The sequence below is a fragment of the Harpia harpyja genome, chromosome 17 (genome assembly GCF_026419915.1).
Source record: "Harpia harpyja isolate bHarHar1 chromosome 17, bHarHar1 primary haplotype, whole genome shotgun sequence".
NCBI classification, from domain to species: Eukaryota; Metazoa; Chordata; class Aves; order Accipitriformes; family Accipitridae; genus Harpia; species Harpia harpyja.
This window is the reverse complement of record NC_068956.1, coordinates 9,152,804-9,177,898: the sequence shown is the minus strand read 5'-3', so window position 1 is coordinate 9,177,898 and position 25,095 is coordinate 9,152,804. Positions and strand designations below refer to the sequence as shown.

The 25,095-nt window shown below is 38.6% G+C and overlaps 1 protein-coding gene across 3 annotated transcripts in view; it reads left to right on the top strand.

Moving 5' to 3' along the window:
- The window catches only part of GRM5 (glutamate metabotropic receptor 5), a 276,585-nt gene that overhangs the window by 122,776 nt on the left and 128,714 nt on the right, over nt 1-25,095 (top strand). For all 3 annotated transcript variants that reach the window (XM_052812775.1, XM_052812774.1, XM_052812773.1), the window contains exon 3: nt 1,688-1,937. In XM_052812775.1, coding sequence (XP_052668735.1) covers nt 1,688-1,937 — 250 coding nt within the window. The remainder of the gene's footprint in view (nt 1-1,687; nt 1,938-25,095) is intronic.

Genomic DNA, 25,095 nt, shown 5'->3' with positions numbered 1-25,095 from the left:
GCTGAACTGTTTCAGCATCTCAAGGGAATCACTTGATGCTCATGTATCACAGGAAACATAGTTTTCCCTAAGAGCGTTACACATGGTGAAGCACTGGGCACCTGATTTACAACTCCCAGGAAGTATTGCAACAACTGAGTTTAAAAATCCTGTGACATTTTGTCCAGGCACAATTTGCATAGTAATGGCTTTTCCATCAGGCCTGATCACAGCAGGGAGGAAAATGAAAGTCATATTAGCTAAGGAGATCGGCATTCAAGCTCTCAGTGATTCATTCCTGATGTGAAACAAAGGTAATGGCATTTCTTCTCTTCTGCTCTTTGACTCTTTTGGCTATTCAGATGGTAAGATCTTCAAACTGGAGACTGCTCTTCACATTCATGTACAGTGCTGAGCCTAACAGCCTCTAAAATCTAGCACCAGGATGATAGGGATGATTTCCCAGGTGGGCAAGCTGAATGCTTGGTGGCTTCAATGTCCAAGGTCACAAAACCAAATGACAGCCCAAATCCGGTTGTCTGATTCTCACTGCTTCACATGCATTTTTACCATCAGTGCTCTTATATACTTGTAACTATGCTAGTAAAAGAAAGCATTTTCCTTAGAGATTCTTCCATTTGCAAACTAACAGAAATAAGTGAAGGATCAGCAGTTCCTTGCAACAGCGTCACTTTAACACTCTCCGTCTTATTACTTTACTCACTGTGTTTCTGTGGAATATTACTGAGGGGTTAAGGCAATATTTTGGAGAAAGATTTCCTGCCTCAGAGGCCTTCTTATTTAAATGAGACATGAAACAGATTTAGACAGCCAGATGGAGGAGCACAGGGAACCAGAGAGACAATCCTGGTCAGGATGATTGTCAGTGATATCAGTACACCCACTGTTTAAGCACTGTGACTTTTATGTAGGCCTGGCAATGGAGAATTTTCCATGATGAGACAGAATAAATAACAATAAATGCATCTATCTGTTAATATTTATTATCAGTCTATCCCACAGGGGAAGAATAGATTTAAAGAAATTATGAAGTTTTTCCTGTTGTGTTGGTAGACATTTAATTAAAAAAAAAAAAACAACACAGAAGTACAATTAGTCCATCTGCAATCCTGTGATCTCTGTAATGCTAATCGTCAATTTTGCCACCCATTCTCCCAAGTCACCAGAAGTTCTTTCTTCATAGGATAAGTTTTACCTTTCAGTATAATTAAAAAAATCGTTGCTTTTCAGATTGCATTATGAACAAAGTCATGTTGTTATGAGTCATTGTTTTGTTTTGCTTATATTTAAGATATTTATTCTCAACATATATTTTTAGATTTTCTGAAGTAAACCCCAGAGCACTTGACCACATTTAGTCAAGAGAATCAGAATAGACCGTGCAATTTATACATACATTCTTGTAGACATTTGGGACAAGATCCTCAAAGGTATTGAGGTACCTAACAGCCTTTGATTTCAACAGAGATACAGGCTCCTGAACAGAAGTAAGGTTTCTGGGAAGACATGTTGATCTTGACTTGAAAAATGGATTAATAAATTAAAATGTTAATGTTATTTTGTTAAGATTGGTACACTGATCTGTATGCAGATATGTTACATATTCTTTAAAATATTTGCAGTTTCCAAACCAAGAAAAGCTTCTGCAAATTTTAATATATGCGTATGTGTTTCTGTTTGTATTTAGGAAACTATGGTGAAAGTGGAATGGAAGCTTTCAAAGATATGGCGGCCAAGGAAGGGATCTGCATTGCACACTCCTACAAGATCTATAGCAATGCTGGTGAACAGAGCTTTGACAAGCTGCTGCGAAAGCTTCGGAGCCACCTGCCCAAGGCAAGAGTGGTTGCCTGCTTCTGTGAAGGCATGACTGTGAGAGGGCTCTTAATGGCTATGAGGCGCCTGGGACTTGCTGGAGAATTTTTGCTGCTGGGCAGGTGAGTAATACTATGCAATTATAGCCAGCCTTTTTACTGAGTAGGGCAAAAAAATAAGACAGTCCAGTCAAGCATAGGTAAAACACACACTCGTGGTCTCTCCTATACATGCACATATCTAAAAGATGGAAAATAACGTCAGCCATGTCGTAATGGTACATACTCTACAAAGACATGCATCATTCTCATGGCATGCTGGGCAAACACAAGTCTGCTTGGCCAGTCTTAATAGCATTGTGTAAGGGAAGGCTGACATACATTTGATCTGTATCATCCATTTTATTCACTGCAGTTTAAAATGCATCATGTACATACACAGCCTGAAGCTATGCCTCATTCAAGTAACACTGTGTTAAGAATTGCTGATGTGGCCTCTGGGTGGACCTGAAATAGATCTTCCCAAAACAAAGTCTGTTAACCATCACCTTTTCTTCCTGAGCCAATGTGCTGACGTGCATACTGTCCCAAAGGCAATATATAGGTAATCCTTTCTCTTAGCTCAATGATATCAGTGGTTCCTTCCCTAACCACCGAAGGGAGAAAGGAAAACTCACTCACGTGTGTTCACCCAGCAGAAAAAGACCCTGGGCTAGTAAGCAGAGAAGTAAAAGATATTGATGTAAACCTAATGGGATCTTCGTATTTGCCACATATTTAACAAGTGGACCCTAAGAGAGATGAGAAAAATGGTGTATTTACCACAAAATGGAGCATACCAGGAGGCAGCTAATGTGACCAGCTGCCTTTCCAGTGCATTATTAGAAGGATGACCTGATGCTGTCCCAAGCATGAACCCTACAGGAACACAAAATGGTGTCAGTGAAACCAGATGTCGTGGTGAGACCTTCAAGGAAACTCGTAAGGACTGCAGCTTCTCCCAGCTGTCTTGGAATCTGGGACGCTGAGACTGTCCCACTGGTAGGACACCAGCCTACACTTTGGCAATTTCAGATGTGAATTTCTTAATTATTTCTATCTTATGGCAACTGTGTCCACCCTTCCTTTCAAATAGATTTTATCTGTAGGCTTTTCCATGGATTATCTTGGTCCTTTTCTGAACTGACACCCAAAGAGACCACAGCCCTCAGGGTGAGATTCACCTAAACATATTTAGATGTCTACAATTTAGACACTTCCATGTGGGCTAGCTATCAGGATTCCCTCTCTAGTTAATGGAGATAAGTAGGACCTTCTTAGGTCCCTTGTTTGTAATGTGGACATTTCAAGTAGCCCAGAGGAATCACATTCTAGAAAAGGGCTTGTGCAAAGACTCTCTTGATGACTAGCTTTAGTGGAAAAGCCTACTTGCCAATTGTTTAAAGAGGAGCAAATGCCACCTCCACTACCTCTAGCTGAATCTGGTGCCACATGACCTTTGCTGTCTTCTTTTATCCTAAACAAAAGAAGTTGCCAATTCTTTGCAGCAGCACCCAGATTTAGAAGCACGTAAGCATCATTTTCAAAAAATATGTTGGCCCTTAACTCCTCCAGACTCCAAACCATACTTAATTTTGTATGGGATTTGTTTATGTACACCGGTGCTAAATTTAGCTCTCTGAGATGCTTTTATGAATAAGGACTTCAGGAACAGGTGATTGTGAATAAGAATGGAGCAATACAGCTTAGCTCTTCAAAAAAGCAAGGTCTAGAGAGAACTGGCTTTGCTTTTTTTCAGTGAAAAATACCTGTTTCTAGCTGCAGTGGGAGTTGTCATGCCTATTTATAAGAAAGTTGTTATTCAGTATAAGACTTCTATTCGGTAGATTGAAAGTGATAGCTTCTTTCAGAAGTCTAAACTGTAAACTGTTTGAAGTTAAAACAAAAATCCTTAATTTTACTGGACCAATTTTTGTGTGTCCATGCCTGTGGCAGTACTATACAATTTATTTGTGGAAAATGTATCATGAACTGGAAGCGTTTACAAAGAATGAAAAAGAGAAGTGCAGGGATTTTTTTTTTTCTATCTTTTCTATTTATTAACAGAGAGATATTCCAGGGTAATGGCTGAGAAGTGGCTACTTAGACATAGGTTAACTTGTCCCCAGCCAGTAGCTGCTGGGGACAGGTGTAAACTAATTGCACTTACCTTCATCCAACCAGAGCATTCCTATGGCTGCATCAGACAGCTGGAGTGATGTAGTGTCTCTACATATGGCTCTGCACTTTGGAGATCCCAAGGATCTAGGAGCCTTCCGTCTCCTTTCTATAGATTTGATTCAGATTTGGTATTAAAATCAGCTATAAGCCAGAAATAAACCAGTTAGTTTTGCCTACTGAGGACTTTTGTTTGGATTTGAGTCACCCTTAGTCAGGAAAGTGGATTGTTTTATGTCCCTGCAGCGCAGCAAGCCTCATGTGCAGAGTGTGGGATGTTGTGGAGCCGTTATGTCACACAAAAGTGTTCATTCTTACATGAATATTCTCCTTCCGCTATGGGATAATCTCGAGGCTTTGCAGCAGAGGGGAAAGAAAAAAGCAAAAGAAAAAGCAGTGAACTTGCAGGAAGGCTTCTTGACATAGAGGCGATGCAAGACAATAACGTCATTGTCCATTGATGGCCTGAGTTCCTGTAGGGTTTTAAACCTCCATTTTCCAGAATCTTGACGTGCTGTGTGCTCTCTTGGTTTCAGCTGTTTGGCTCTGTTGGCTACGAATATTTAACTATTGGTCCAGAGCTAGGCTTGTTAGTGGCTTCTGTGGAGAGCAACCTAAGGCACTGAGCTGGGATGGATGTGGCACCAGGACAAACCCAGATCTTACAAGCAGATTATGTTGGGGACTTTTTTGTTCATCATTTATATAGGGGAAAAAAGTGTTTAGCAAGATTTTGAAAAGAACAGATAGATAGTTCAGAGCACTTAAAGGGGGAAATCTACATCTGAAATAGAAGAAGGGTCATGCAACAATTTCTCTTGTGAAGTTATGCAGGAAAATGGACTAGGATAAGATTTATACTTTCATTTATGCTCTGATCCTGGAGTTGCTCTGGGCTGCCTATTCAGCTAAGAAGGTTATAAAAGGACACTCCAAGTTTAGGGAGAGTCCTTGTGACTGAAATGCAATGGGTTCACACGGAAGACTTCATTTACTAATGGATATTTATTTGTTACCCCCCAAATGCATTTTGCTTCCCCCTTGTTCTGTGAAATGGAGAATTATTTTATTTCCAAATGCACAGAAAGAAGTAAAGTCACGAAGCCACACAGTAGCTCTATGGGAAACCACAGGAAATCAACATTTCCACTTCCTCTTAGCTTTTTTGGTTCCATTTCTGATTTGGGTTTACCTCTAATATTTCCAATCTGAAGCCTTGCAAAAATACTGAGATTTTTGGAAGCTGTGGATTCCTCATAGCACCTGTTTTATGCTCAGGTAAACAGAAAATGGAATGGCCAAGGAGAGTGCATATCAAATATATCACCTTGTAGAGCCCCAAGGGGAGGAGAAAAGATATCCTTTAATAAACACTCCACTCTTGACATACTATGCAGTTCCTGAAATTGCATTACCTGCCTGTGACAGAGATGAAAGATGGCAAGTCATTAGTGATTGTAGCATTCGAGACCTTTTTGATTCATGGAAAACATTTTAAATGCTCAGCAAATATTTACCTCATGCACATTGAGGAATTGGACTTAACCTCAAATAAAAAGGTGAGCGTGCTGACTTTCAAGTGTGAAAAAAATGTTATTTTAACCTAACCGTTATTCAACTTAATTGAAATATGGACACCAGGCTTCTTCTGTTTGTCCTTCTTGCTTCTGTCATGCACAGGTCATATGCCAGGAGATACCCTTACAGATAATATTCATTAGAGAATAAATAATACATTTACATAGCAGAATAGCTTTGGAACATATTTCAGAGAGAAATATGGAGTATTAATTGTGTAGATAAAAACAATTTTGTTGTAGGTGATTTTCATCTGTTCCTCATTTTATGTAATAGTCAGCCCCAATAGGTGACATTTTCTTTCATGTTGTACATACACCTTCATGCTACTCTTCTTGGCTGCTAGTTTCTGATGTTTGGACAAAACCTCTGTGATAACTCTATCCAGTGATAACTTTATCTGATGCCTTTCATCTACAACAATTCCAAAACATCTCTTGGAATGACTAAATATTTTAATGCCAGGTCACATGATTTTTTATAATACAGTAGAAACTATTAGCTACAACCGAAACTACGCATATTGACTATAGCTGTCCTAAATAAAATGGGTTCAGAGAACAGTACCATAGTACTGGATAATTTTATTCTTTTTTTGCTTGCTGGCATTATTTTATCCTATAGCAACTAATACCTTTGGGATGGGACTCGGGCACGGTGTTGGTGACAGCACTGTTAGGGATTGTTACGAAGAGGCAGTTTGGACACCGGTACTCTGTTTTGGCATAGAAGAAAGTTAAGATACATGGTTGCAGGCCTTGCATTTTACCCATCCTTTTACCTCAACACAGGAGACCTGCCCTTGGGTGGTTTTGTTTAGTAGTATAGAAGTAGTTACTGTACAAACCTACAGAGCAAAAGACAGAATTTTTGCAAAGGATTTGTGATCCCAAATGCAAGACATGAGGACTTTTCCTGCTTTAAGGAGATGAGAAGGGAAAGGAGAAGGTAAGATAGAGGCACATAGGGATAAAATGGCTTGCTCAACATCTCCAGCTTCCAAATGGCATTCCAGAGGCAGTATGGATCTACAAGGAATTACTGGGACTTCCATATTCTTCATGTTCTAGTATGCGTATTGTGTGTCAGATTTACTCAGGTATTAACTACCTTGTTTGAATAAAGAGAAGTTAATTAAGATTATCTGCACTTCCTTTTTTATAAAATGACAAAATTAAACACAACCAGTAAAAAAATCTAGCAGAGAAGGAAATGTTTCTTTAGACTCTAGTCCTGGTTCTGATTTTCAGCTGTTCAGCTGGAGAAACATGGCCAAAATTTATCAGTCTGATTTAATCTCCACATGGCTCTTAGATACTTCTTCAGTCAAGGGTTTGCAGAAACAATATAAAATGGTGTCTTGGTTACAATATCTGCAGCAAATGAATGGGAAATCTAGAACTACAGGGCATCCCACCGAGTTTCTATGCTTCTTTGAAGTGCAATCAGGACTTGATGACTATGTCCTTTAATGTCCTGGCGAAGATTAAGAACCACATCCTGCATTTTCAGAATTCACTCCATTCTGTGATATGAAAAAGGCTGTGCCTCAGGATAAGGGAACTCTTTCAAGCATGCCGTCGTTGGCAGAGCATGTCCGGCTGAAGGTGAATAAGGGGACGACACCAGTTCTAGCAGTGTGATGATCACAAGCAATTCAGGTGAGGCTCTGGGAGCACGCAGAAGACCCAGTGAAGCAGTGCCCATTCTTCTCAGAACAGCACGTGTTATCTAACTTTCACGAATCACCTCTCCTAATAAAAGATACCTGCTTAGCTCCTGAGGAGATGGACTGGAGGAAATTGTTATTGATTCTGAGTCTCACAGAAGTTGCAGCAAAAAGAGCTAAGTAGAAGGTGAGTTGTAGAGATGACGATAGGGAGGGAGAATAAAATGTGGAGGACCATTAGTTCCAGGAAGTCCCCAAAGTAATTTGGCTGATAGGAAACTCAGCGATATATGAAGAAAATCTGGTTAGCAACCAAAAAGGGCAACTATTGCTGAAGGAAAATTAAAGCAAGATAGATGATCTGAGGGAAATGAGTTCTTTTCAATAATTTAAAAAGAGATCTTTTGTGACACTTGTAAAAGTGTCTGTTGGACGAAGAAAGATCTCACTGCAGAGGATGTAATAATTTCCCTCCTGAAAGTATGCTGTGTGGTGTGGGTTAACATGCCTTTTTCTGTGTTTGTATAAGTCCAACTGGTGGAGAAGTTCTTGTAAAATAAATGAGGATATGAAATTTTTCAGACCTGAAATATGCTCCAAATTAATTTTTGGTTATTTCTGCTGCTTCAGAAAAATTAATCAGCCAAAATTCTTCTATCTAGAATAGTTCTAACTGGATAACCTTTGACAAAAATGTGGAAGCTAAATGGAAGATAAGTGTGCAGATCTCTTCTCCAGGGACAAAATAAGCAGGTGAAAAAATACTTTCAGAGTACGCTTATGCAAACCCAGCCTATATTAGGAGTCTACTCCCTTTTTCTTCAATCCACAGTAGATAGGAGCCTGTTACAGCCTCACCTGAATGCTGTTTCCTCTGAAGAAACTGTCTGCTGCCCACTCATTTATTTATCTCTCAGTTCTCTTGCTCAGGCATCAATGTGTAGCCAATGAAGCAGCTATCTTATTATACCTAGTAATTAAATGCACTGCAATTAGCAGCATTAAGTTGGAATCTTCATTGCCACCCAAAAGACAAAGAACTTAACAGTAAAACAAAGGTTTGATTTTCTAGAGCTGTAAAAGAAATTAGGGAAGTGAAAAGCTGTCTTCCTTCCTATATCCAAACAGTGTCCTTAGAGGTAAAGCAGACTAGAGAGTAAAGAATAACTTCATTTTGAAAAGGAGCTTTGTGGTCTCCATTTACCTGGCAGCCTTGTAGCTCAGAGACCCTCAAGATGAGCAATAGCAGCCCCCAGCTGTGTCCTGCTGCAGATGGAAGCAGTGGAGTGGCTGGCCAAGGCTGTTTGTGTAATAACTGAAAGGAGCATCATTTTCTTTCTATGGTATGAACTGCAAAAGATTAACACAAGGACCCCACAAGCTATGTTTGAGGATTTTAAGGAGATGAGTGCGGCAAAAATCTGCACTGAAAGCAAATCAATCAACCTGATTTTCTTAATCTTTTTTTTTTTCTTTAAAATCTTTTTCTTTTGGTATCTACCTGACTTGTTTCTAATAAATATTGCATCCTGCAGTCCAATTTCACAATCACTAATATGGATGGAGGTAGTGGGAGATGGGAGTAAGCTCTAAGCATGTTTGGAAGAATGTCTTCATTTTGCCCTTGCAGGAATTCTGTATCTTCCCTAGGGTGTGTATGAGTGTGACATGGTGTCAAGCAAACATCAGAGAATTTCCTAGTGCATATTGGCCAGTGAGCACACCTTCTACTTATGTCAATAAGAGATGTGTATGTCTCTGAGAGGAAATTCAGGTCCTACACATCTGAAAACATAACATTAGAAAATAAACATGGCTGTATCAGATCAGATCAAAGGTCTATCAAATCAATGTGTTGTTTCTGGAAGGGGCCAACAGCAAATGACTGGCAAAAAGTGACAGCAGGCTAGGATGGAGCAAAGTTTTCCTGAGCATTCTTAAATCTACGACCGATCTGCAGTTCAGGAACCTCCTAAATCAAAGTTGTTGTGTTTGTAAGGGAAGCCCTTGTGCAGTGCACTGCTATGAGTAAAAAGGAAGAAGTACAGACAGGGGTAGACTATGAATGCAGAGCTTAGTCCTAGGAGATATGAGCTTTAATACTAGTTCTGGCACTAGATTTATTAGTGATTTTGCATGTGTCATTACATGTATATGTCTTTGCTTTTTCTCTGTAACTGTTTTTCATGACTACTTTAGACAGTGAACAACTCAGCTAGACACTGTATTTTACTATGTAATTGTGTTGCCCTTTGGACTACCGTCTCCAAACATTTTTTGATTATTCAAGTACTATCATAAAGCAACACTACTTCAGTGAGGTCAATAAGCATTCTTGCTCAACAGGAAACAAATAATTAGTTGACATTGGTAATAAATATATCCTTCTCATGACATGACAAATCATGAGTGTGTCCAATTAAATGATTTACTTCCTGAAGGATCTGATGTTTCTTATCTAAAACTGGCATTAACAACCAAGGGAAGGTAGCTTTTTCAGTCAATACACTTGAATAGAGTTGTGCCTTAGCACTGTAGAAAATGTCAGTGGTTAGGAAATCAGGATGTCATTCAAGTCTTTCAGTCCTGCACTGCAGGTTCATCTCTACCTAATTCATGCTTGATCCATCTTGGATGGATCTGCTTACAATCTTTAAAAGATAAAAATTCCACAGTCTCCTCAGGCAACTGTCTCCTATGCTTAACTACTCCTTATACTCTTCCTAATGTCTAACCTACCTTTTTAAACTGTTTTTTTAAGCACATTACTTCTTGTCCTATCCATGTGAACAAAGGAAGCAGGTAATTCCCTGCCTTTCTAAGACTACCATTTATATATTTGAAGACTTATGCTTTCCCTCAACCTGCTTTGACAAGTTTCAGTGTGAAAGGAACACATGTTTTACACTTTGGAATAACATGAGATTTCTATTCTCCCAGTGGAAATGAGACATAGGGAAAAGCACAGAAGAAGAGGTGGCAAAGAATTCTGAAGCATTATATAAGATTTATTTTCATTGCAAAAGGACAAATCCATGAGATGACCTACACAGTTGAAAAACAGAGAGTAAGGCAATCTCAAAGACAACTCCATATTGCCAACAGACCCATATTTGCAGTTCTGCATGAAATCAAGTCAGTGGCATTGCTGGGAAATTGTGTCCATTTGTGGGTGCATCTCTGTTCTCCCACTAGAAATATATGCTTCTGATTTTACTTTTGACTTTAAAGCTCTACTCTATCCAACAGCGTATTAGAACTCAGAATGGGAGAAGTCTATGGGTGGCTCACTTAAGATTGCTCTCTTCAAATATGTCTTCTGAGGTGACAGGCAATGCCCAAAGAGAACTTTCTGAGGTGACCCTATTTTGAGGATGAAAGAGACTCTTCCAAGTCTAAGAAAATAAATTTAAAATACTGTTGGAACAATGTAAACATTTTCTATTTAAGCTTGAGAAAAGACGAGATGCTTTCTTCTCAAAAACAAGAATTCAAGAGCAGAAAAGAAATTAAGATGTTAAATTCCAGCACTGTTATTCTACCATTCTGTGTAGGCTACATGATAAAAGGTAACTGTTTAAAAAGTTAAAACTAAGACTGAAAATGTGATCCAGTATATATTCCTGGAAAGATTTAAAGGTAGTTGGAACAGGATGAAAGTTAGTATTATCCTTGACTTTTTCTGATCTTTAGAACAGCTATAGACTTTTGGTTAATAAAGTTAAGTGAGCCTAAAATAATCTCCATTAAATGCTTGAAATATATGTGTCCAAAAACCCCTCCAAACCTACTTCTGCTCCTTTAAAATTAACATTGTGACAAATAGAGGTTTCCTGGAAGGTACTGATTAGCGGTTCAGATCTGTTTCCTTTCTATTATCTTTCTCTCTAATATGTGGGTATGTTATTTTCCATTTTCTTTTTTTCTCTTTCTTTTTTTGATTTATCTGCATCATCGCAGAGTCTGCACCTAGGAATAGTGACTCACTGCACACACACAAACCACAAAGATGTCTGGATACAGAGAAGGTATTTATGAGAGGGGAAGACCCTGGGGTTTGTAGCTCCATGTTACCATCTCCTGATAAAGAGCATCTGTTCCAGATCATATGGTCCAGGAAGTCTCTTCTCTCCACAAATCTGCCATCAATTTGCTTCACATCTTACTTACAAAGGTCCTTTGTGTAAATAAACAGGAGAAAAGTGTGTGGCAGATAAAGGGAAAGAAATACTGGACCACTGGTACAGTATTCATTCAGTTGTCCCAGCTTTGTGGCTATTGTTACACGTGCTCCATTTTTTGGTTAGAGAAGGAATGTGGGAATCAGAAAGGCAGAGAGACGCTTTCCTTAACTCCACATTTGAGATGATTTAGGAGTACTTACAACATCCCGAAGATCTGAACATAAAAACATTACCCATGCGGCAGAGATTTATACCAAGGAACCCATCTCACTAACACTGCTGAGTGATTATGGAAGAATCTTACTCGGAGTAATGAAAACTTCTGATTTGTAAACTTGTGGTGTAATTCATTTTTCTATCACTCTATTAAAATGACAAAGTAGCACACACAGCAGCACATTTCCCCCTCAGTATGGCTGAATTGATAGTTTCTAGTGAAGCCATTTTGTCTCCAGAGGTTAAGGCTGAAGGCGACTGATAACGTGGATGAAATACCAAAACACTCTAAACCTCATTCTGGTGGAATTCAGTTCACTACTGCCTTGAAAAGACATTATAAATCTTGGCAAGAAGATACTGCTTTCAGGAAGAGCAGATAAAAAAGCCATGTACTATTTCAAGGAATAAGGCCCAAGCTGAATTCTGTTGATCTTTTTCCTATTAATTAGAAACACGGTAATAACAGAATGGATTAAATGAACAGTATTTTAATTAGGAAGGCAAAGTTAATAAAATAAAATCAAATCTATATTTACTAAGGGGTCATATCCTTCAACCTTTATTCTTGTTGATTAGTAACAATGAAGGAAATGGAGACTGGCTGAATCATAATAAGTCATCTCTATCCTGGGAAAATGTATAGTTATAAAACATGGTGATTTAATACATTTTAACTGGTATGCTGTTAAACATTCTTTGTCTCTAAGTGCTGAGAGTGCTGATGTTAATCTTGGATGCTGACACTTTTTAACCATGAATGGCTGAGCTGTGTGCTGGTTTTGGCTGAGATAAGAGTTAATTTTCTTCACAGTAGCTAGTATGGGGCTCTGTTTTGGATTTGTGCTGAAAACAGTGTTGACAGCACAGGGAAGTTTTCGTTCCTGCTGAGCAGTGCTTACCCAGAGCCAAGACCTTTTCTGCTTCTCATTCCACCCCACCAGCGAGGAGGCTGGGGGGGCACAAGGAGTTGGAGGGGACACAGCCGGGACAGCTGACCCCAACTGACCCAAGGGGTATCCCAGACCATAGGATGTCATGCTCAGCATATAGAGCTGGGGGAAGAAGAAGAAGGAAGGGGGGATGTTCAGACTGATGGCGTTTGTCTTCCCAAGTAACAGTTGCATGTGCCGGAGCCCTGCTTTCCTGGAGATGGCTGAACACCTGCCTGCCCATGGGAAGTGGGGAATGAACTCCTGTTTTGCTTTGCTTGCGTACACGGCTTTTGCTTTACCTATTAAACTGTTTTATCTCAACCCATGAGTTTTCTCACTTTTACTCTTCTGATTCTCTCCCCTTTCCCACCGTGGGGGAAGTGACTGAACGGCTGTGTGGGGCTTAGTTGCCAGCGGGTATTAAACCACCACAGCTGATTTTGATATAGTTATACCAATGCATACCACAAGGAAAATTATTCCTTATATCCTAGCAGTTAAAACAAAGTAAGTTAAATTGTTTCTGTTTGAATCATTTTCCAAACTCTGCATGTGTTCAAAGGTTTCAAGGTTTGGCTAAATTGGTTCATTTTCATAGCCAAATGTGCATCACCTGGAGGTTGTCTGAGTAACAAAAAGTGCGTGTTAACCACCCACAACCTGATTTTACCTGAGCATTTCTGACATGATGAAAATTATCCTGTAGCATATAGTCAGCTCAGCAATATCTTTACGAGGATGACTGTCACAAAATGCAGGGCTTGATGTTAGCTGTACACTTAATAGAGATTTGGTGGGGGGGTAAGCAGAAGTAATATACTAAGATGTGTTATTTAGTTACTTGCTCTGACCACAGATATTTATACAAACATCTAGAAACTCCTGCATAAAAGTGAATATCCAGAAACCAAAACACTAAATGCAGGTTGTTCATCTGGTTTTGTTGATAGCTGATTACTTGAAATTGCCTTAATGTAATGAATACACGGTGGTGGTTTGTTTTTTTTTTTTTTAAATCAAAGACAGAATTGCTTCTGAAGCTGTCATCTCTTAGCTGAAACTTTTGAGGTTTATGTATATTTTTTCTTTTTACTATAAGATATATAACTGATATTATGTAGCAAGAATAAGTAAATAGCTTAATTATTTATGTAGCAATAATAGGAAAATAGATAGCTTAATTACTTATGCAGCAATTGCTCTGTCAGAAATCCAATTAGTTCTTGCTGCTCCGTAAGTCCTTGTCATGGGGGATCTCCCAGTACAAGGGCTTGGGTAAAGGTAATTAGTGTTTTCTAATCATCTCCCCCCGTTATTTTACACTACATTGAACTTAATATGCCAATTTCAGCTACTGGCAACCAGAAGCTCTGTGACAGTTTGCTATTTCATTCTGGTTGTGCTCTTGTAGCCAGAAGACTGAATGATTCATACTCCACAAAGCATTAACTTCTCTCTCCCAATTGTAAACAATAAGGCCAAAGAAGCACCCTGGGAAAAACAGCAATAACAAACAGCAGCAGGTACCACAGAGCCTGTGTTTCATTCAACTACAATAATTCATTTGGGAGGTGCAGAAAGTCACACCCACAAGAATGCAGTCAAGGTGTTTCCAATCGACCAGTTGAAACTACACAACTTTCTTCTGAGCTCTCCTCTGAAATGCCCAGGAATCCACCCAGGGTCAAGATATAGATCCCAGGCAGGGAAACAAATCGTTTTTTTCTGAGGCTTTCTTATATCAGGTGGTAGTTGACTGTTGCACTTCTCAAAGAGTGAAGCCCATCTTGAGCTCAGGGTATATCCTCTTTGATTCTCTGAAATGAGTATTGTCTGAACCTTGAGTCATACATATCAGAGAAAAGGACTTATTTCTCTTCAAAATAAGCAGTAATGGGTTTAAACCATAATTTCATTCTTAATTCAAATAGATTTTTATCTGGACATTTATAGCACTGACAGAGAAGAGCAAGATTCATCTCACCAAAGGCCAGTGCTAAATTGGTCTGAGCTCACTTAATTAGTCAGTGGAGAGATGCAGGCACGTACACAGGGTGATTCAAATCTTAAGTAAGGTAAATTGTCCTCTGCTGTCCCCAGTAAAGGGGATTTGGGGTGAATACATTCAAACACCTGTTATATGCTGAGAATCAAGATAAAACTTGACCAACATATCCCTCTCTCAGATGGCATATTGGCTTCTTGGAAAAACAAAGGTGTCATTGGGTGGGCAGATATGAAGTGCTTCCTTGGGTACAGGTTTAATGGACACCCATTCTTTAAAAGTGAGGAAGGTCTATGGAGGGAGTCTACTCAAGGGTAGGAACTTATCCATGTTCAGGAAAGAGAATTCTTCATTGAATCCTTTTTTCCAGAAACAGTAGAGTAAATTCACATTCCTGCATACTCCTGCACCTTCTCTGTGCTCAGAGGCAGGTTCTGGCATCTTCTGCTGCCTTCTGCCTTGAAAAGGAGCTGTCAGTTAGATGTGCCAAGGAACAGCTGAGCCTACTAAACAGAGAGCAAATGTTTCCCCACTGACTAGGAGGAATTAAGCACCTCAAAGAATTGAGACCTCCTGTCCTGGAGGGTACAAACTTCAAAAGTTTGGATCAGTTGCTATTTCTGCATCTCAGAAGAGAAATTTCAAAGAAAAAATTTCATTTCTGGTCTTGATTTCAGCCCCACTGATTCTGTCTGTGGATGTTACATCGTGGCATTTCTAGTAGTTTAGGTGGCTGGGAGCTGTCAGAGACAGACCAAGGTGAATCTGGATGCATAAAACTACAAAATAGTTTCTAAGATTGCTATCTGTTCCCTGTATATAGCAGCTTTAATCATGACCCTCTCCTGCAGGGGTCTTAAGGCAGAACCCACGGTCTCATGCAGTGTTACTAACACTTTATATGCTTATAGCAAGTGAGTATTTAATATCAGAAGGTGGCAAGTGACTTTTAATATTATTCTTGCAGATTGTCTGCAAGGGTATTTTTTGAGTTGCTGTCTTTTGCAAATGAATTTTATAAAAGCACGCTGAGGTTGTACATGGCCGTTTTGTTTTTATAATCTCTGTAATTGGTCAAGAACGAGAAAGCTTCATTTAGAGTATTTAAAAAAAACCATTTTTTTTTTAAAGAAATTTATTGATCAGTATTCATTAATGAAATCACTACACATTTTTTATTGAAACTTTATTACCAACAATTTTTCATTAAAATATTCACTTTAGAAACAAATGTAAGATTTTATTGTGATAGAAAAGAACTTTCACAGGAGAAATCCTCAAATCTAATCATAGAATCATAGAATCATAGAATCATTTCGGTTGGAAAAGACCTTCAAGATCATCGAGTCCAACCATTAACCATGCCCCCTAAACCATGTCCTGAATATAATAATAATCCATGTTCTTTCAAAGTACTGAAAAAAGTCTCCAGGAGTAAAAAAACTTTCTAGAGTTCTACAAATTAAATTATTTTCAATACCACAGTTACAAAACTTTGCAGCTAGAAAGTTTTTCCTTTATACTCTTTTTTTTTTTTTTTTTTTGGTGGGCATTACCCTCCTTTCTTGTGATTCAATTCATTATAGTTGTATCACACTGGGAATGTAGTTCTCATAACTATTCTAACAACGGCATTTAAATGGGCTCTCAAATTAGACGCAGCAGCTGCAAGCAATACCAATAAACATTTTTTTTCTTTGACTGTTTTGGGTGGTGGTTTTTTGTTATTGTTGATTTTTTTCATCCCAGAGAAAAATTCATTTCAGATGAAATGCTAACCTTATTCTATGCCAAACCAGGAGGAACAGTAATAAGTAATGTTTATTAATTAAGCTTCTGTCCATGAGTGTTTCAGGGAGAGATATGATTTCTGCAAAGCTCTTTTTGCCTTGGCAGCCTATTACAGCTGGAACATGCTTCCTATCAAGATCCACAAAATATCTCATCCTCCTTTAAATCTCTGTTTGCATATTCCTCTCTCTGCTCCTTCTAAAAGCATGGCAATAGTTAGCATACTAAAATCATCAGCTATCATATTACCTCATGATACTATTTATTTGTATTCCCCTATCTTCATGTATTTTTATGTTGTTTTTACCCTTGTATCTGATTTTATGTCTGAGGATTTTATGTGGCCTGTGGCTGCAGAGGTCTTAACACCTCAGACTCCTAGATTGTGTCTATGAATCATAAGTTCTAAGGTAATAATAATGATAGATTCTACTCACTGCTCCTAGTTAAGTAGTTTCCCAACTACTGGTTTCAGACATTAAAATATTTTAGTCCATTTACTCCCTGTCTGAGCCTTTTACAGTTGAATCCTCTCTCACATTCTTAAAAAGACATAGAGAGTTTAAGCATTCAGGAGAAAACAGGTAAATCAGTCATTTAAACCAGAGATTTTTCCCAGCCACTCCTCACAGAAGCAGTTCCAAAACCCAGAGATGCTGTGCAAATCACAGGGCACAATTTGTCTTTTATTTCAGAATCAACATCTTGGCTATCTTGTTATTAGATCTTAGAAAAAACATTCCAATGGTCTTTGGTAATTAATTAAGATATAGTAAATGGTTTTCTAAATTGAATTTTGTATCTTAGTGGATATGGTTATTGAAAAAGTCAATTGAATGAAACAAGTATCTTAATAAAGGCTTTTCTTCTGCATTTGAAACAAGTTCTGTGCTTGGGTTAATGCTGATTAAGGAAACTTCTCTGGAGCCTTGAATTATCTTTACCTTGAACTAAATACTTTGCAAACAAATGTAAACCTGATTTTGCTGTATATGCCTTGCTCTTTACCTAAAACTAGTTTTCTGAAATGAAAAATTCTTGTTTATGAGATAGTCACAGATTTTATACCATCCATTCAGCTTGCCTTTCTTGTATGACATGCTCTTCAAGTGTTAGGTTAGGGAGACTAACTAATTACTATGCATTAGAGTCCTGTGCCAGATTATTACTGACTCTGTAAGAGGAATTTGTCATTCATTAATTCACAGTTCAATTTCAATGGTCTAAAAAAATGTGTTGAGGTTAGATAGCTCTGTCAGCGCTGAACATTATTTAAGTTACTATTTCGAACGAACTAACTTAATTCACACTGTTCATTACTGGGCTTTTGTTAATAGCTGGACTGTGATTTTTCACTGTTTTGCCTCCATCCAGCTTTATGTCCAGAAACGCTAACCCAGAAATTTTTAAATAACCACCATACAAGGATGTGCATAACAAAACCATTCCCTAGCTTTACAGAGTGAAAATTTAACCCAAAACACTGTTTTCAAAAACTTCGTACATCTAATGAGAAGACTGGAGATTTCCATAATCTCTTCTTCCATACTTAAAAAACCTAGTACTCAATTTCTTTTGTGAAATTCAGTGAATTTTGGGATCTGGAACAAAAGTAATCTGGAGTGGGAAAAGACTGAAGATAACTGATATATATGACAACAAAGCAGATTCATAAGTGCAACTGAGTTATTAAATTCTTGGCTGCAGATGTTAATTACGTACCTTTCCTCATAGCATCAATGTGTTGTAAGGACTGTACAGTGATCCACATTGTTTTAAACCTGTGCTTTGTAAACCTATGAGATTCATGCACTACTTCAAGAAGTCCACAGAAGGTCATTACAATTAATAGTTACATTTGTTATGCATGCTTCTATCAACCAGACCCACAGGTATCTGAATATTAATGTAAATTAATATTAATAAATCTGTATAATAATGCAAAGCATTCAAAGGAAATTGATTTCTCTGTATAAGAATCTTTCATTTCACCTATTAAAATCATTAGAGAAAGTCCCACAGAATTTAATAAGATAGAGTCAGGATGTGAGACAGTATTTCTGAATAATACTCCCCCAAAAATTTCTGGATCTCCTTGTATTTGATCTGCTAAAATGTATTAAAAAGAGTCAAAGTGCGTTAAGTACTTCAATAGCAAAACCAATTTGCACAGCCTTCTTTAACTGTCTTACATGATTTCCATGAAACAAGCTTGGAGGGTCACTTTCAGTAACAATTAGGACCTTCTAGAATGAAAAAAATAGCATAGAAAAAATCCACTACAATGAAATTAAAAAGTGATTGTAAGAATGTGTCTGTTTTTTTCCTATTTCTGATCTCCTCTCAATATATTGAAATATATTTGAAAAGTTGCAGAGTTCCATGCTTATATTTTCAGGAGGAAACTTGTATTTGACGTATCTTTCCAGTATTGACACTGTATTTTCTTTTTACAAAATATCAGTAATCCTTTGAAATCAAATCAGAAAAAATTAAACTAAACTTTTCATGCCACATCGAAAGTTTAGAGGTAATGGAACCTGATGTGCTCACCAAGCCACTTTCAATCATTTATCAGCAGTCCTGGCTAACCAGGGAGGTCCCTGTTGACCAGAAGCAAACGTGACGCCCATCTACAAGAATGGCTGGAAGGAGGATCTGGGGAACTACAGGCCTGTCGGTCTGACCTGGGTGCTGGGGAAGGTTATGGAGCAGATCATCTTGAGTGCCATCACACAGCATGTACAGGACAACCAGGGGATCAGGCCCAGTCAGCATGGGTTTATGAAAGGCAGGTCCTGCTTGACCAACCTGATCTCCTTCTGTGACAAGGTGACCCGTTTAGTGGATGAGGGGAAGGCTGTGGATGTTGTCTACCTGGACTTTAGTAAAGCCTTTGACACTGTTTCCCACAGCATTCTCCTGGAGAAACTGGCTGCTCATGGCTTGGACAGGTGTACTCTTCACTGGGTAAAACACTGGCTGGATGGCCGGGCCCAAAGAGTGGTGGAGAATGGAGTTAAATCCAGTTGGTGGCCAGTCACAAGTGGTGTTCCCCAGGGCTCAGTACTGGGGCCAGTTCTGTTTAATATCTTCATCAATGGTCTGGATGAGGGGATCGAGTGCACCCTCAGTAAGTTTGCAGATGACACCAAGTTGGGCAGGAGGGTTGATCTGCTCGAGGGTAGGAAGGCTCTGCAGAGCGATGTGGACAGGCTGCATCGATGGTCCGAGGCCAGTTGTATGAGGTTCAACAAGGCTCAGTGCCAGGTCCTGCACTTGGGTCACAACAACCCCATGCAGCGCTACAGGCTTGGGGAAGAGTGGCTGGAAAGCTGCCTGGTGGAAAAGGACCTGGGGGTGTTGGTCAACAGCCGGCTGAATATGAGCCGGCAGTGTGCCCAGGTGGCCAAGAAGGCCAACGGCATCCTGGCCTCTATCAGAAATAGCGTGGCCAGCAGGAGCAGGGCAGTGATCGTCCCCCTGTACTGGGCACTGGTGAGGCCGCACCTCGAGTACTGTGTTCAGTTTTGGGCCCCTCACTACAGGAAAGACATTGAGTTGCTGGAGCGTGTCCAGAGAAGGGCAACGAAGCTGGTGAAGGGTCTGGAGCACAAGTCTTATGAGGAGCGGCTGAGGGAGCTGGGGTTGTTCAGTCTAGAAAAGAGGAGGCTGAGGGGAGACCTTATTGCTCTCTACAACTACCTGAAAGGAGGTTGTAGCGAGGTGGGGGTTGGTCTCTTCTCCCAAGGAACAAGAGATAGGACAGGAGGAAATGGCGTCCAGTTGCTCCAGGGGAGGTTTAGATTGGCTATTAGGAAAAATTTTTTCCCCAAAACGTTTGTCAAGCATTGGAACAGGCTGCCCAGGGAAGGGGTTGAGTCACCATCCCTGGAGGTATTGAACAGATGTGTAGATGTGGTGCTTAGGGACATGGTTTAGTAGTGGACTTGACAGTGTTAGGTTGATGGTTGGACTCAATGATCTTAAAGGTCTTTTCCAACATAAATGATTCTATGATTCTATTATAGTCAACTTGTCTTCTGGTTGTAAAGTGGGAACGTTTTCAGGTTCTGATGAGACAAGAAATTCCACATTCAGAAAGACCCTGTACTATGGATCCTAAGGGACAAGTTTTACTGGAATAACCAGATCTGTTGCTTTAACCATTGTAAACGTGATTTTTTTCCATTTTGTAATCCTGGTAGCAGTGCTATTCTTGGATAGTTGAGGCATATACGTATTGTATACTTTTTCTCACTTTTGACATTTTTCCTTTGATTTTCTGTTTATGTGCATCATCTCTCTGGTGACTCCACCGTCCTGTAAGAACAATAAGTAAAGTAATGGAGAATTATCATGGAAATCTATGTCAGATGATAAATAAGTACTTTACGAATGAATATCTCATGATGACACTAATTTAAAAACAAGCTCTTTAAAATTGTGCATTTTGTTATGGCAGCTGAATTGCTGCCATGCCAAGGAACTCACAACACAGAGAAGCTTCAAGTAGGCTGAAAAGCTCAATGAAGGAGAGTCACTATGTTAAAAATATCAAAGTGCTTTATGCAAGCATGATGTATCATTGTAAGGGAAATGAAGTGTGTTTGTTCTGAACTGAAACTCTTGGCTGGCTGTCTATTTTGCAGGGACATTGAGATGTTAACAGGAAGGGAAAAGTTGTTGGATTTTATGTACACTGGAATTTTTTTGTGCCATGGTCTCTCATTCCTTGAATTTGCAAGTATTTTTCAGATGTCTCAGGTGCTATCCTTTCATGTGGGAGACCATGTCTGATGTGTTGGGTCCTGGGACAGCTGACAGACTGCAGTCCTGGGCTTCAGGTGGGGCAGTGCCACTTCATCCTCTCTGTTGGGCACATGGGTTCATTGACTCTGAAATTACTACAGTATGGGTATGCTCTTACCCATGATAAAAATGTGATTTCCATCCAGTCCTGTTCACAGGCCTCTTTTGGGGAAAAAAGATGATGATGATCCCTGAGTAGACTTTCAAAATCAGTAAGAGCCAACAAGTATGAAAGATACAGTAGGTAGCATTCATGATGTTTATTTAACATTTGGGTTGGCAATCTATGGCTCCTGCCATAAATCATCCCCTCTGTTGTCCATAAAGGGAAACCAGCCAATTAGCTTAATCAGCTAATGTTAGACTCTGAGATTGGATGTTTTGAATAACCTTCAGAGTTTTAAATACCTTTAATAAGGGAAAAATGTATTTTCATGCATTAACTCAAATGCATTGTTGGACTTTTTACTTTCTTAATAGCTGAAAATTATATTGCCTAATTACTAATTGCACTGTTTTAAATGAAGTAGTAGGCTGTATGCACTATATGGGTAAATTCCCCAGTTTTGATTTACATGAAGATGGTCTCTAAGGAAGGGTGTATTCACACAAGTTCAGTGCCATCCTAAGGATCTGAACCTGGACTGTATTTAAACACTTTCAAATGCAGAAAGAGGAGCCCACACCCATCTGCATAACTATCACTGAAGTCACTTGTTCCTGCTCATGTGGAAAGTTTGTGAAAAGCTTAAAATCAAGCCTAGACTTTGCATATCCTAAAAAGAAACCTGGCCTTTTTTGTCTCTTCAGTGTCCAAATTCTGTAAGTAAAGCAGCTGTCCTTTATGCCTATGGATTGCTCAGAAGACATTTGGGTGTTTAAAAACAATAATAAATAAAATAATACTTAAGTTTTGTTATGTATGTGACATTTTCCCTAAATGCAAAAGAACCCAAAGGCATTTTCTTTTCCTTCCCCCTTGAAAATGTCCAATCAAACCATTTTGGCCTTCTTTGATTTGAAAGAAATGTGAGGTTTGGGATTTTGTCCTTCATCCTAGAATTAATTATGACAATGGATTTACAACCACCTGCAAAATACTGCTCATAGTAGCTAGTAAGAAAACAATATTCCTATTACTTATATAGATGATGTGTGAACTTTAAAGTGTGAATTCAGCTAATGCAAATAAAGCTAATAAGATATGTATAAATTTATTTAAACAGCACATCAATTTTCTTTTTGTTGTCAAAAGCCTTGGAGAAAAATCAAAGAGAAACGTGATGGGGAGATCAGACGTTACATGCCAGTATATAGGCAAATTAAGTTGCTGCTACTCATTCTCTGAATAATGATGGATAATGGCTTCCGATATTTTAGGATAAATGTAATATGAAGAAAAATGGAACTAATGGATAAGAGCTAGAAAAAAACTGTATCTAAAAATGGAGGAAGACATAGTATAATAATATATTGGAAGACAGGGAAAACCTGATACACTAAGAAGAATATAAACCATCATAAACTGAATGGAAAGGAAAAATGAAACAGAGAAGGTGCAGAAGAGAGATGATGTTAAGGAACAAAGGCAACTACTGTGATAATGAACCAGATCATCAGCTGTGCCTCTACTTGGAAAAAAGTTTCCTTAGCAGGAATTGAAATCTTCCTTAACTTTCCTGGGCCATTCCCACCATCCCATTTCCACCAAGGAAATATACTGAGGATTGACAAATAAGAGAGGTTTTTTCGTTCATCTGTATGATAACCTCAGACACTTACCCAAATTAAACTGGTGGCTCAAAGTGCCTTCTGCTAGCCAAGAATGAATCTGAAAACCCCATTTCTATTACACTCTCAATATATGACCATTCATCTTACCACTATCAGGTTTTAAAAATTCACCATCAAAGGCTACCTGAAAATAATATAATACCACAACAATTTTTATCAGTCATTTTTCTCCAATAACTTCAAGAGAATAAATAATTATGAATGGTCCCAAAGATCTTAATTGGTGGTAAGCAGTAATCCCTATGCCAAGACAAACATTTTAACTCAAATACAAAAGGAGATGTGTTTTGGAATACGGTTTCCACTTGTGCATGCATGAGAGTGTTAATTAGGTACTGCTGAAACTAACAATTCCCAGAGACATCTCATCACATGAATTTTGTAGAAATGTGAGTTTAAAACCATCCTCAAGACTTGAAACAGGTCCAGGCAAAGCTATTACTTTTAAGATGCAGTATTCGTATTTGTGGTGAGCCAGTAACACATCCCGTTTGATGCCAATGGAATGTTTTGCAGCTCAACTTGTGATTATTTAAGTACCAATATAGAAAAGTAGCAACACCAGTTGGCTTTTTAGCTGCTGTCATTTTATATGAGATTTCAAAAAGAAGCAGAGGCAACTGGAAATGACTTATCAAGAACTCCTCCATTGTATTTCATTATCACCTAGTGGCACACAAACAAAAATAGTCGGTTGTACTTAGTGGAAATTTTACATAAAGAAATTAGGCAGTGTAAGCATGTCTGTGACCTTGAAGTTGAATGATTTCAATGTTTTTTCAAAAGCTTCAGAGTCACCATGCATTGGCTATGCAGATTTTTTGTGGCCACTTAGCATGTGTTCAAGTTTAAGATCTGGCATTACCAAACTGTAAGTGCTAACAAACTGCAGTTGGGACAAGACTTTTAAAAAGTTATCCATAGGAGCTGGCTGGCTCAATTCTTTCACTAAAACTGTATTATAAGTTAAGGTAAACAGACTTACAGATTAGGAGGATAGGGTTTAGTCAACATGTTGAAGCAATATTATATGTATGTTATGTAGACTAGAACTGTTTTACTTAGTTAAGAACAAATCTCCAATCCTTCGAAAAAGTCTGTAAGGGCACTGAGAACGCCTTGGGACTTGACTCATTTTATTTAATTTTAGCCAGCTAAAAGTTGGATATCTGACCCAAGCTGGTAAATTAGTTTTGCTTTATGGTAAATGGAAAGAGACATTTCTGGAGGACAATTCATCCTTCCCTAAAATAGACTCCTGTCTTTCCATCAGCTATAGAAGGAATATAAGACGTCAGTTTTAGATGTTGCAACTTACTCTGTCTGGCCCTTAGCTGCCACTGCAAAAGGGTATGGATATCCTTTAAGTTCTGTATCTGCTAGCCTTTTGCAGATGTCTCATATGCTATAAGGTGAAGTAGAAACCTGTATCTACGCAGCTGGATCAAATTCCACTTGGTAAGATTTGGGTAGATAAACAACTTACAAGTGATTTAAAGTTTAAAAGGTAACCTCACCCCTACGGTTTTGAAAATCGATCTTTTCCCCTCTGAACCCAAAGGACCTATCGATTTGCAATAATCAGCAAAGAAGTAGTAAAACTTATTTTGACATAGCACTATTTGATAGAAGCACAGTGTCAGCTTCATGATCAAAGAGAGAAATTCAGAGATTTCTTTTTCCTGAGTGTTATGTAAAACATATACTAAAATAAAAACTGCGTGGTCCCAAGTATGCAGGAATGCTCAAAGCGTAGTGTAAAGTAGAAAAAGAATGAAGGAGGAGGTTCATATAGCAGAGTTATCACCTACCCTAGTAATGAGTCTTTTTTAATACATTTTTGTAATTTTCCATGGTGGATCTGTTTACCATGTGTTTGGGGACTGAATCTTAGGCTAGCTATTTGATTAGTATGAACAGCATGGGTATTAATTTGCCTAGTCTCAGGAAGAGAGTAGGCAAGCACTTAAATCAAAATATAGTGAATAAATGCACTTCTACATGGCTGCATATTTGGCAGTGGCTTTGACCCCAAAAGTGAGTTTTGTTTGCCATGAAACAAGCAATAAAAAATTTGTAT